The sequence below is a fragment of the Pseudopodoces humilis genome, chromosome 24, assembly GCF_049639895.1.
Source record: "Pseudopodoces humilis isolate 2021_Gansu_Grassland_sample_001 chromosome 24, ASM4963989v1, whole genome shotgun sequence".
Taxonomy (NCBI): Eukaryota; Metazoa; Chordata; class Aves; order Passeriformes; family Paridae; genus Pseudopodoces; species Pseudopodoces humilis.
The window spans coordinates 5,907,317-5,919,609 of record NC_142223.1 but is presented as its reverse complement, the minus strand read 5'-3'; the positions used below and the strand labels follow the sequence as shown (position 1 = coordinate 5,919,609).

Genomic DNA, 12,293 nt, shown 5'->3' with positions numbered 1-12,293 from the left:
GGAAGGGAAGGGAAGGGAAGGGAAGGGAAGGGAAGGGAAGGGAAGGGAAGGGAAGGGAAGGGAAGGGAAGGGAAGGGAAGGGAAGGGAAGGGAAGGGAAGGGAAGGGAAGGGAAGGGGAGGGAAGGGGGCCTCCTGCTCAGACTGTGCCAGCATAGTGGTGGCTGTTTCCGACATCCCGGGACGAGGTCATGGCGCAGGGACAAACCCTCTCTTCCTGCCAAAGCTGGGTTTATTGGAGAACAAAGCAGGGAGACTGCACAGAGGCCGAGCTGTGGGAACCAGCACTGTGTCCCTGAGCTGGAATGGAGCCCTAAACGACAGGGCCTACAGGGCTGCTCTTGAGGACATTTCTGTGTCTCCAACCCTGCCAAGCTGGCAGCACCCTGGGGATGCTGCACTAAGGCCTGGCACAAGCCCTGGGTGCTGAGAAAGGCCCTATCCCTGTGTGTGCGGGGCATTTTATTCCCATCAAATACCCTCTGACCTTATCCCAATGGTTCCAAGCCCTGGAAGCACATCTGTGTTTATACACATGTCCCCACACGCCGGTGCTGTGAGTAGCAGCATTTCCCAAAGAGAATGGGAATGATTAAGCCCTGCTGGAGCGTGCTGGAGCAGCCTGGGGATGCAGGGAAGGATTATCTCACTCTCTGATATGATATAATCTGTTTAGACGGTGCCACTCGATGCTTATTTAAGGACTGAGTGAGCTCTTGGCTCTGGGATGTGCCACCCATGAGCTGTGACATCAGCCTTGTAATCCCCGGGAATGAGGGCCCTTCCCTGGGAATGATCCCGCTGGGATGTTTGGCATGTGCACACGTGGGGCTTATCCCACTGTGGGGCCACAGAATCCCAGGGTGGGAAAGCCCTGAAGGCCACCCAGCTGTGACCCACCCCCACCTTGTCACCAACCTTCCTTGGACACCTCCAAACCTCCCTGGGCAGTTCCAATACCTGACCACTCCTTTCCATGAAGAAATTCCTCCTGATGTGCACCTGGACCCTCCCCTGGTGCAGCCGAGCCGTTTCCTCCCACCCCATCTGATCCTCCAGGCAGGATCTGTGATGCTGAACTCCATCAGAGCAGCAGAACGCTCTCCCTTCCCTCAAGGAGAGGCCAAGTCAACTTTTCCTGCAGAGGAAGTGAAGCAAGACAAGAAGCTGAGGTGTGGGAGGCTCTGTGAACGTCCCACACTGCATTTGTTTGCTTAACCTCAGATCCCGTGGGTTCAGAACACACCTACAGCCTCTCCAGGCTTTTTGGCTTTTTTTATTCCCTGGTCTTTCCTTCCTGTAAATCAAAGTCTCTGAGCTGAATTCTGTCCTTTATAAAAAACAGCGGCCGGAGGAGACAGCAACATGCAGAAATCAACAGAAATAAAGTGACTTGTGGATGTGCTGCTTCAACACAAACCCTCTTCAAAAAGCCAAAACAAGCACCGGCCCAGAGAAAAGCCTGGAATCCTCTCCCAAGAGCTCATGCAGGGACAATTCTCTTGCTTCATTGACTGCTTTGGGGAGCAGTGAGGAGTAATCAGCTCCTGCAGCAACACATGGGGCTCACTCAGGGCTGCCCTCACCCCTCTGGGCTTTTGTGTCCCTGGGTTTGGCAGGACAGACCCTGCACCCACCACAGGGCACAGCCGGGAGCTCAGCACTCTGAGGAGGAGCACAGGATTCCTAAATCCTTCCAGAGCCTCCAGCACACCTTCTAATCTGTTTTATTGCACCACAGACCCTTTTCCCTCCCTCCCAGCAGCTCCAGCAGCAGCAGCAGAACACAGCCCTGTTTTCCCTTGCTGGTGTCCATGCTGGGGGCAGTGACTGCTGCCAAGGGCAGCCCTGCCTGGGCTGGGAACCAGGCTGGCTGCAGCTGGGCATGGATGCAGTGGAGCTGCAGGAAATCAGCCCCCACCCTCCTGGCAGGAACTATTGTTCATTATCCCAGCGCTGCTGCCTTGTCCTGGGGGTCCTGCAGAGAGGGAGGCTGGCACACACAGCCTGGAGCTCGTGCTGGGCTGGGAGCTGGACTCCATGGTCCTCGTGGGTCCTTTACAACTTAGTCTGTCATTCACCCCCAATTCACCCCCAATTCACCTCTAATTCACCTCAAATTAACTCCCAATTCACCTCCAATTCCCCTCGAATTCGCTTCCAATTCATCCCCAATTAATCCCCAATTCACCCCCAATTCACCTCTAATTCATCTCCAATTCATCCCCAATTCACCCCCAATTAATCCCCAATTCACCTCTAATTCACTTCTACTTTACCCCCACAGCCTGGGATTAAGGAATACAATTCCCATTGCCCCAACACTCTCCAGACAGGGAATTCTGCCCTTCAAATTCTTGCCCATTCCAAGATTTTAACCCTGCAGCACCCCAAAGAAGGGAAAGCAGCAATCACAAAGATGCTGGAAGGTAAAAAAATGTCATTTTTCCGTGCTGGCCATGTTTCTTCCTTCCCTTCTCCCTCCAAGCCTGCAATTGCTGTCAAAAAGGGAACAAATTCTGCTCCTGGTTCCCCTTCCTCTCCCCACAGTAACACTGAGCAGTCTGGTTTTTTATCACTTCCTCTCCTCCACCCTCATTTTTGGAGCAAAGCTTTACCTTAGATAGGAACCACCTCAGCTCTGGGCAGAGCCAACAAATCCCTGTGTGGAACAAACACTTGGGGAGCTGCTCTCAGCAAATGCCTGGAATCACAACCCAGCCCTGAGAGAGAAGAGAGCTGAAAGCAAACAAGCAAGAAAACCCTCAAGGCCCAGAGAAACATTTCGTCCTGTCCTCAAAATTCAACCAGACTTGGACTGCAGGTCCTTTTCAAGGGCTCTTTTCTTTATCCCAGAAAGCCAAGCTCACCCAGGCAGCAGCAGCCTGGCTTGATTTTAAGCAAAGCCAGAAAAGCTCCTGGTTCTGTGGCCTTCCTGCTGCTGAAAAAAAAAAAAAAATCATCCTGTGGCTGAAATTTCATAGTTATGAAACCAGGCTTTAAAGGGACCGGTGCTGTTCCAGAAAAGCCTGGGACTTCACAGTTTGGGTTTCATTCCTTCCTCCAGAACAGCACTTCAGGACCTTTCCAGCCCAGTTTCAGGTTGGTTTTGGGTTCAGGAATTGTGATTTTGTAATTTGATTTTGAAAAGGAGGGTGGCAAGTGCTGTGTGGGAGCTTGACAAACGTGGGGACAGCCCAGGGACAGCTGCAGCCAGCCCAAAATCCCTCCTGCAGCTCTGGTTACAGCTCCCAGCCCTCCTCCCCTCAAATCATCCATGGCACAAACCCTTTCCAGCGTTCAGCTGTTCCCTGCTAAGCCCTGCCAGCAAACTGGGAGCCTTCAGCATCACTCCCTCTGCTCTGATGTGTCCCACAAACCAGGAATCACTGGGAAAAGGGGCCCACAGGATCCCCCAGTGTGTGTTTAACGAACTCTGGAGCTGTAATGAAATTTGCAGAGCCCTGATCCCTACATTAGCAGTGCTTTATTCCTTATCCAGTGATTACAGGGCACGCCTGCACCTCCCTCCTGACGGCACAGACCTCTGCAAAAAGCCCCAGATTAACGGGGGCTATGTCACTGAGAATGCTCAGGGAGGCCTGGCACAGCAGAAAAATCAGAAAAGTCCTCCAGGCACAGCCCAGCAGAAGGATTCTCCACTGGATGATGCTGCTGAGGCCAAAAACCCCATCCTGCCTCCAGGAATCTGGGATGAAGGTGAGCAGATGGCTCCTGTCACACAGCCTGGGATATCCCTGGTGTGTGCTGCTTTCCCAGCCCACTGCTGGAATTCCAGACTCTCCAAATGCAAAAGAAACACCAGGAATAAATGATGGATCCATCAGTGCTGAGGGCAGCACATCCTGGAGGTGCTTTGTCATCCCAGACATGAATTATTCCACAGGTTCAGACACACGGGGGGACTCATCCTCTGCCTGAGCTGAGGAAATGGAACAAAGGAGCTGCTGGAATGAATAAAAGGGAATTTCATCAGCCACTGATGCCTCTGGATTCTCCAGGCTCCGCTCTCACCAGCTTCACATAAAGATATTTAGGATCCTCATAAAGAGGTATTTAGGATGGACAGGAGAACCCAGGAGAGGCAACAAATCCTCATTCCATGGGGAAAGCTTCCCACTGAGATATTTGGGGCCTTCCCACGGAGATACTTGGGGTCTGGAAAGACAGGATGGGCAGCTCTAACTGGGACAGCACCTCCTGGCTGGTACCACAGGAAAAAGCAACTCCAGGGTGACATTTTTGCTTTGACTTCTCCCTTTCTCAGCCTCTTTGGCTTCAGAAACACAGTGATGGAGAGGTAATAGAGAGATAAGAAACAGAGAGATGGGAAATAAAGAGATGAGAAATAAAGACAGATATTAGGATGGTTCCAGGTCATTTCAAGCTGCTTTTATGATAATTTCTCCTCTCTGGTGCTGCTGGAGCAGGAGCTGGGCTCATTAGGGTTGATTCAGGCTCTGTGTGGGTGTCCTGTCACCAATACTGGGGACCCTGCTTCCAGAAGAAGCCTTGTGCAACAAAAACCAAGTTCAAATCAATGCCAAAATCCATTTGTTGCATCGATTTAGCTCAACAGATGAACACCCTTCCTCTGGCCGATCTGTAATTTAAATTTGCTTTTAAGTAGCAAGTTAATAAATTTGGCTGCCCTCAAACTGCCTGGTGATGGTGTTCAGGGTCATCTGGACACGTCACACTGAATTTTCTTCTGTGGAAGCCTTTGCTGACACATTCACCCGGCACTCAAACTGGTTCTGCTGCCTTTAAACTCCTCTAATTCCATCTCTTATCACACTCAGCCACATCAGTTTGACTCAGGGTTTTAATTCTTCCTGCTCTGTTTGAAACACCCCAGTCAGAGCTAGAAAATACCTCCCAAATGTACTCGTTTTTCCACTTCCCTTTCCTCTGGCAAGCGTCTTTTTTCATTCCCTGCCTCTTTCCTGGAGCTGGAATTATATCCCTGCCCTTTTCCCTGCCTAAGGAGAGCCACAGCGAGGAGCAGACAGTGCCAGACAAATGTCCCTGGGTCACTGCCTGATGAAAGCTCTGCTCCAGGAAATCCTGGGAATGTCTGAACCACAGCCAGGAGCCTGCCAGGGGGTGGGGGAAGTTGAGCTGGCACCCCTCAGATCCAGGTGGGACCTCAATCCCAAATCCTCTGACTCTGAATTTGCCATCTCTTCAGAACAACGAGAAGTTTTATTGTTTCATATTATTCATTTTTTTCAGCTTGTGAATACTTTGCTTGAGAAATAAACAATTTTTGCCCATTTTTCTCCAAGATTTTCTCCCAAACCAAAAATAGTCTGCTGCTAAAATCTGCATTTTAAAACTCATCCTTTCAGGAAGTTTCCTCCCAAATTTTGTCTCAAACCAGGACACCTGTTCAGCAGCACCCTGGGGCTTGGATGGCCATGCAGGGATATTTTAACCATCCCAAGGGCTCCTCAGGAGAAGATTCCAGCAGCTCTGGCTCATCCACGCCCAGGGAAGCCTGACCTCACAGCAGGGCTGATTAATCGGTGTCATTAATGACAACAATTACATCAGCAGGGTTAGTTATGGAAACAAAGGCTCCCATCCTTTGGGATGTTCCCCCAGAGCAATTTGGGGAGTTTTTTTTGGAGCTGCAGCCAGGCCCAGCCTCTGTCACTTGTTCCTGCTCTTCCCTTATTCCCCCAGGAATATTCCTGGAGTGCATTTCCAGCCTGGGTGAGCGACGATGTCACAGAGCCACGGAATGGGTTGGGCTTTGGGACCTCAAAAATCCTCCAGGGCCACCTCCCACTATCCCAGCTTGCTCTGAGCCCCATCAATCCAGCTTTGGACACTTCCAGGCTCTTCCATCCCTGCGAATTTCCAAGGTTGGACACAGCCACAGCTTCTCTAGGCTTCATTTTTTTAAAGAATAAATCAAGGAATCACAAAATGCTTTGGGTGGGAAGGGACCTTAAAAACCACCTGGTTCCAACCCCAAAATGATCAAATTTATTCATCTAAGCTGTTCCTTAAAGGGTCAGGACAGCAATGAGTCTTTTCCTGCAGCACTCCAGACCAGCAGCTTCCCTGACAGAGCGGGACAAGCCAAAAGGTGTTCCTAGATTTCCCAAACTCCTCGTGGAGATAAAAGCCACATTATCTACTGGGGCTGCACTCAGATGTGCAAGAACAGGTCCTTCCAGGTCATTAAATTGTTTACTGGAATTGCAGACACGCCTCTACAAGATGCCTGGCAGAAATCAGCTTTATCTGCCAAGGTGGAGGTGAGACACATTTAAATCATGGAATTTGAATGATAAAAAAAGACAATTTTTCTTGTAGGAACTAGGATTTATAAAGTGGGAAGCACTGAGGGTGTTCTGGTGTTCTGAGGATGGATTTGACACGGAGTTGGAGGTGATTGTTAATTATTAGGATGTGTTTAATCCGGTGTTTGTTCATCCTGGGTAATTTCTTTTTTTGGATTTCTTTCCTGCCTGTGTGTGGCAAACAGAAGACAATTTGACTGTTTCAAAGGCAATCTTCCATGAAGAAGAATAAACCAGCTGGAAAACATGGCACAAGCCTTCTCTGGGAAGTGCAGAGGGCCCTGTGGATGCAGCAGGAAAAGGAGGGTGATTCCTACACTGGGATGAGAAATCTGGATTAAATTTTTGCCTCTTCCACAAAGTTTCCTACAGCAAAGGACTTAAATTTTTTCTGAGTCTCTGCTGAGAACGTGGAGCTTTCTCTCACCTCATTTTTATATCTATTTGAGTACATGTTGGTATATTTTATTTCTTTAGAGTTGTAATATTTTAGGGCTATGCTGTGTTCTGTGGGAGAAGTCCTGTCCCTTACACACATCCAGATTCTCTTGCATTCCCAACAAATAATTACAACAAAAGAACTAATTAAAGACCTGGAAGGAAGGAAAATACAAGAAGAAGCTAAACCCTGCAGCCTTTGAGAAAGCCTGAATATTTCAACTTGGTTCTTCTTTTTTTCCTTCTAACGTCAGGATTTCTCAATATTTGAGGTGCAATGTCTGAATAATTCAAGAGGGTTCTTTTTTTTCCTTCTAATGTCAGGATTTCTCAATATTTGAGGTGTTCACAGTTTAAATATTCCCCTGCTGCACATATTCTGGCCCTCCTGAAATATCCAAGCTTGTTTCTCCAGCCTAATCTCTTGTTCTCCCTCTAACAGTCAGACTGTGTCTGGCCATGGGGGAAATAGTTCATAATTCCAGGCTTAAATAAGTGGCTTTTGATAAAGGTCCAAGAGACTGCTCTGAGAGCTGTTTTGTTTTTATGGACGGAGCAGACAGAGCAGAATGATGTTGCCTGCATGCTAAGAAACTTGGCCCCGAGCCCACACACACACCACGGGCAAAATAAATAAATAAACACATCAATCAATGCTGACGTCACCAGGAAAAGGGTCACTGCCATGTGGGACGAGACATCTGGACAGTGAAGTCACAGCTCTGGCCGGGTGCCACCGAGCAGCTCACATGCTCTGCGGCACAATGGGACGGAACGACAGGCAAAAAAATATAAAGGTGCGGGGGGGAAAGGTGGATAAATCCTAATTGATGCTAAGTGAGCAGAGGATTAAAGCAAGGGTTTCCTACCTAACTTTTCCCTGATGGAAAAGTGCCATGATTGCAGCAGCAGCCTGGGCAAGACAAAGCTGTCATCTCACCTGACACTGCCCATCACCTGTCAGCACCGGGAAGAGCAGGATTTCCCTGCAGAATTCCAATTAAACCACGTGCAGGAGGACTCTTCCCACATCTCCACCCGCAGCAGTAAAGGAGGGGCACTCGCCCAGGTGCTTGTGTTACCCACAGCTCTCCACAACCACGAAATGACAATCAGTCAGCCCAGCCTCAGCCACAGACCACTGCAGCCCTTCTGGATGGAGCCTGCACCCCAAGAAATCGTTTTAAAACGCTCTTCCAAAAAAATGCAAGCTGACTTTTGGGTTTTTTTTGTTTTGTTTTTTTTTTTAAATAAACGAAAAGATTCCGAGAAGGAACAAGACGAAATATCTGCAGGAAGCAGAGACCCCCCCCCGCGCCAACTCCTTCCCCTGCACACACACAGCCCAAGCTGCTCCTGCAGGCTTTTGTCTGTGTTTCGCTCACGCAGACACAGCGCTGAGGCGGCGGGGATCGCTCCCCGTGCAAACTCCGCTCTTCCCTCAGTAGCAGCAGCACATCCGAGCCCATCCGGACCCGCAGCCAGGATGCTCCTGGCACAATGGAGCATCAGCGCCCGGAGCGTGGCGGCTCCTTCCCCTCCAGCCCCGGGCATTTCTGCAGCGGCCTGATGGGGATGCAGGCACAGCCAAACCGGAGCCTTTGTTGTCACAGCCCAGATTCCTTCAAGACCGCTAAAAAAATCCACCCTCCAAGAGATGGGAATGTGAGCGCATGGAAAATTAGTGTATTCCTCGGCCGCGGCTCTGCGGGCGGTTCCGATCAGCGCAGAGCCCCGCGGGGTGATGCCCGCTCGCCCTGCTCCCAACGGGATCCGGCGCTGGCGAGCCCTACAAATCCCCAATTTTTCATCTGCCGAGCGTCCGAACGGAGCGGGGGAGGGTGGGATGCGGGAGGGATGGGGAGAAGGAAGGGATGCGGCGTTCAGGAGGGTGGGAGCACGGGAGGGATGCGGGATACGGCAGGGATGGGGGCCACGGAAGGGAGGGAGGCGAGGAACGGGAAGGAGGGATGCGGGACGGATGCGGGCACGGCAAGGTAACGCCTGCGGCTGGAGGCATCCCCGGCTGCCGGCTGAGAGCGCTGGGCCCCGGCTCCGGCCCGTCCGCGGGCCCGGGGGTGCGGGGCCGGTCCCTCTGCTGGGGCGCGGCCCCGCGGTGCGCGGCCCGGCGGGGCCCTGCCTTTCCTCCCGTTCCCCCCGCACCACCCCGAGCCATTCCCGGAGCGGCCCCGCCGCCCTGCGCTTACCGGAACCGGGGCGAGTCCTTGATGCACTCCTCGAACTCCACCGTCATCCTGCCGGCTCGGCCGCGCTGCGCTCAGCGGAGGAAGCGCATCGCCCGCCGGCTCCGAGACGCGCGGGCAGCGCCCGCCCCCCGCCCGCCCGCGGCACCGGCCCGCCTCCCGGCACCGGCACAGAACCGGGACAGCCCCGGCACCGGCACAGAACCGGGACAGCCCCGGCAGCGACCTTGCCTTCCCGACACCGGCACAGAACCGGGTACTTCCCTGCCGCGGCACGGTTACAGAACCGGGAATAGCACCGGGTACGGCACGGCACCGGCCCGCCTCCAGCGGCCCCGGCACGGCACCGACACAGAACGGAGCCGCCTCCCGCAGTACCGGGTACAGCCCCCGGTACAGCCCTGACACGGCTTCGATCCGCCTCCCGCAGCACCCGCACGGCACCGGTAACTGCACAGCCCCGCCTCCTGCAGAACCACGTACAGAACTGGACCGCCTCCGGCACAGAGGACACAGCACGGACACAGCCAGGACACAGCTCGGACACAGCACAGACACAGCTCGGACACAGCCAGGACACAGCCAGGACACAGCTCGGACACAGCTCGGACACAGCCAGGACACAGCCAGGACACAGCTCGGACACAGCTCGGACACAGCCAGGACACAGCCAGGACACAGCTCGGACACAGCCAGGACACAGCTCGGACACAGCCAGGACACAGCTCGGACACAGCCAGGACACAGCACAGACACAGCTCGGACACAGCTCGGACACAGCCAGGACACAGCTCGGACACAGCCAGGACACAGCACAGACACAGCTCGGACACAGCCAGGACACAGCCAGGACACAGCTCGGACACAGCCAGGACACAGCCAGGACACAGCTCGGACACAGCACGGACACAGCTCGGACACAGCTCGGACACAGCTCGGACACAGCCAGGACACAGCACAGACACAGCTCGGACACAGCTCGGACACAGCTCGGACACAGCTCGGACACAGCCAGGACACAGCCAGGACACAGCCAGGACACAGCTCGGACACAGCTCGGACACAGCTCGGACACAGCTCGGACACAGCCAGGACACAGCCAGGACACAGCCAGGACACAGCTCGGACACAGCGCAGACACAGCACGGACACAGCTCGGACACAGCCAGGACACAGCTCGGACACAGCCAGGACACAGCTCGGACACAGCCAGGACACAGCTCGGACACAGCCAGGACACAGCACAGACACAGCTCGGACACAGCCAGGACACAGCTCGGACACAGCCAGGACACAGCACAGACACAGCTCGGACACAGCCAGGACACAGCTCGGACACAGCCAGGACACAGCTCGGACACAGCTCGGACACAGCCAGGACACAGCCAGGACACAGCTCGGACACAGCTCGGACACAGCCAGGACACAGCCAGGACACAGCTCGGACACAGCCAGGACACAGCTCGGACACAGCCAGGACACAGCTCGGACACAGCTCGGACACAGCTTGGACACAGCCAGGACACAGCTCGGACACAGCCAGGACACAGCACAGACACAGCTCGGACACAGCCAGGACACAGCCAGGACACAGCTCGGACACAGCCAGGACACAGCCAGGACACAGCTCGGACACAGCACGGACACAGCTCGGACACAGCTCGGACACAGCTCGGACACAGCCAGGACACAGCACAGACACAGCTCGGACACAGCTCGGACACAGCTCGGACACAGCTCGGACACAGCCAGGACACAGCCAGGACACAGCCAGGACACAGCTCGGACACAGCTCGGACACAGCTCGGACACAGCTCGGACACAGCCAGGACACAGCCAGGACACAGCCAGGACACAGCTCGGACACAGCGCAGACACAGCACGGACACAGCTCGGACACAGCCAGGACACAGCTCGGACACAGCCAGGACACAGCTCGGACACAGCCAGGACACAGCACAGACACAGCTCGGACACAGCCAGGACACAGCTCGGACACAGCCAGGACACAGCACAGACACAGCTCGGACACAGCCAGGACACAGCTCGGACACAGCCAGGACACAGCTCGGACACAGCTCGGACACAGCCAGGACACAGCCAGGACACAGCTCGGACACAGCTCGGACACAGCCAGGACACAGCCAGGACACAGCTCGGACACAGCCAGGACACAGCTCGGACACAGCTCGGACACAGCCAGGACACAGCACGGACACAGCTCGGACACAGCCAGGACACAGCTCGGACACAGCCAGGACACAGCTCGGACACAGCTCGGACACAGCCAGGACACAGCCAGGACACAGCCAGGACACAGCTCGGACACAGCCAGGACACAGCACAGACACAGCTCGGACACAGCTCGGACACAGCTCGGACACAGCTCGGACACAGCCAGGACACAGCACAGACACAGCTCGGACACAGCTCGGACACAGCTCGGACACAGCCAGGACACAGCTCGGACACAGCACAGACACAGCTCGGACACAGCCAGGACACAGCCAGGACACAGCTCGGACACAGCTCGGACACAGCCAGGACACAGCCAGGACACAGCTCGGACACAGCTCGGACACAGCCAGGACACAGCCAGGACACAGCTCGGACACAGCCAGGACACAGCTCGGACACAGCCAGGACACAGCTCGGACACAGCCAGGACACAGCACAGACACAGCTCGGACACAGCTCGGACACAGCTCGGACACAGCTCGGACACAGCCAGGACACAGCACAGACACAGCTCGGACACAGCTCGGACACAGCTCGGACACAGCTCGGACACAGCCAGGACACAGCCAGGACACAGCCAGGACACAGCTCGGACACAGCTCGGACACAGCTCGGACACAGCTCGGACACAGCCAGGACACAGCTCGGACACAGCCAGGACACAGCTCGGACACAGCGCAGACACAGCACGGACACAGCTCGGACACAGCCAGGACACAGCTCGGACACAGCCAGGACACAGCACAGACACAGCTCGGACACAGCCAGGACACAGCTCGGACACAGCCAGGACACAGCACAGACACAGCTCGGACACAGCCAGGACACAGCTCGGACACAGCCAGGACACAGCACAGACACAGCTCAGACACAGCCAGGACACAGCTCGGACACAGCTCGGACACAGCCAGGACACAGCTCGGACACAGCACAGACACAGCTCGGACACAGCCAGGACACAGCTCGGACACAGCACAGACACAGCTCGGACACAGCCAGGACACAGCTCGGACACAGCTCGGACACAGCTCGGACACAGCCAGGACACAGCCAGGACACAGCTCGGACACAGCCAGGACA

General features: G+C 54.7%; 1 protein-coding gene across 1 annotated transcript in view; it reads right to left on the bottom strand.

The window, feature by feature from the left end:
• The window catches only part of ACAP3 (ArfGAP with coiled-coil, ankyrin repeat and PH domains 3), a 69,474-nt gene extending 60,154 nt beyond the window's left edge, over positions 1-9,320 (bottom strand). The window contains exon 1 of the mRNA XM_088066536.1: positions 8,979-9,320. Coding sequence (XP_087922662.1) covers positions 8,979-9,025 — 47 coding nt within the window. The 5' untranslated portion in view covers positions 9,026-9,320. The remainder of the gene's footprint in view (positions 1-8,978) is intronic.
• Between the last annotated feature and the right edge of the window lie 2,973 nt (positions 9,321-12,293).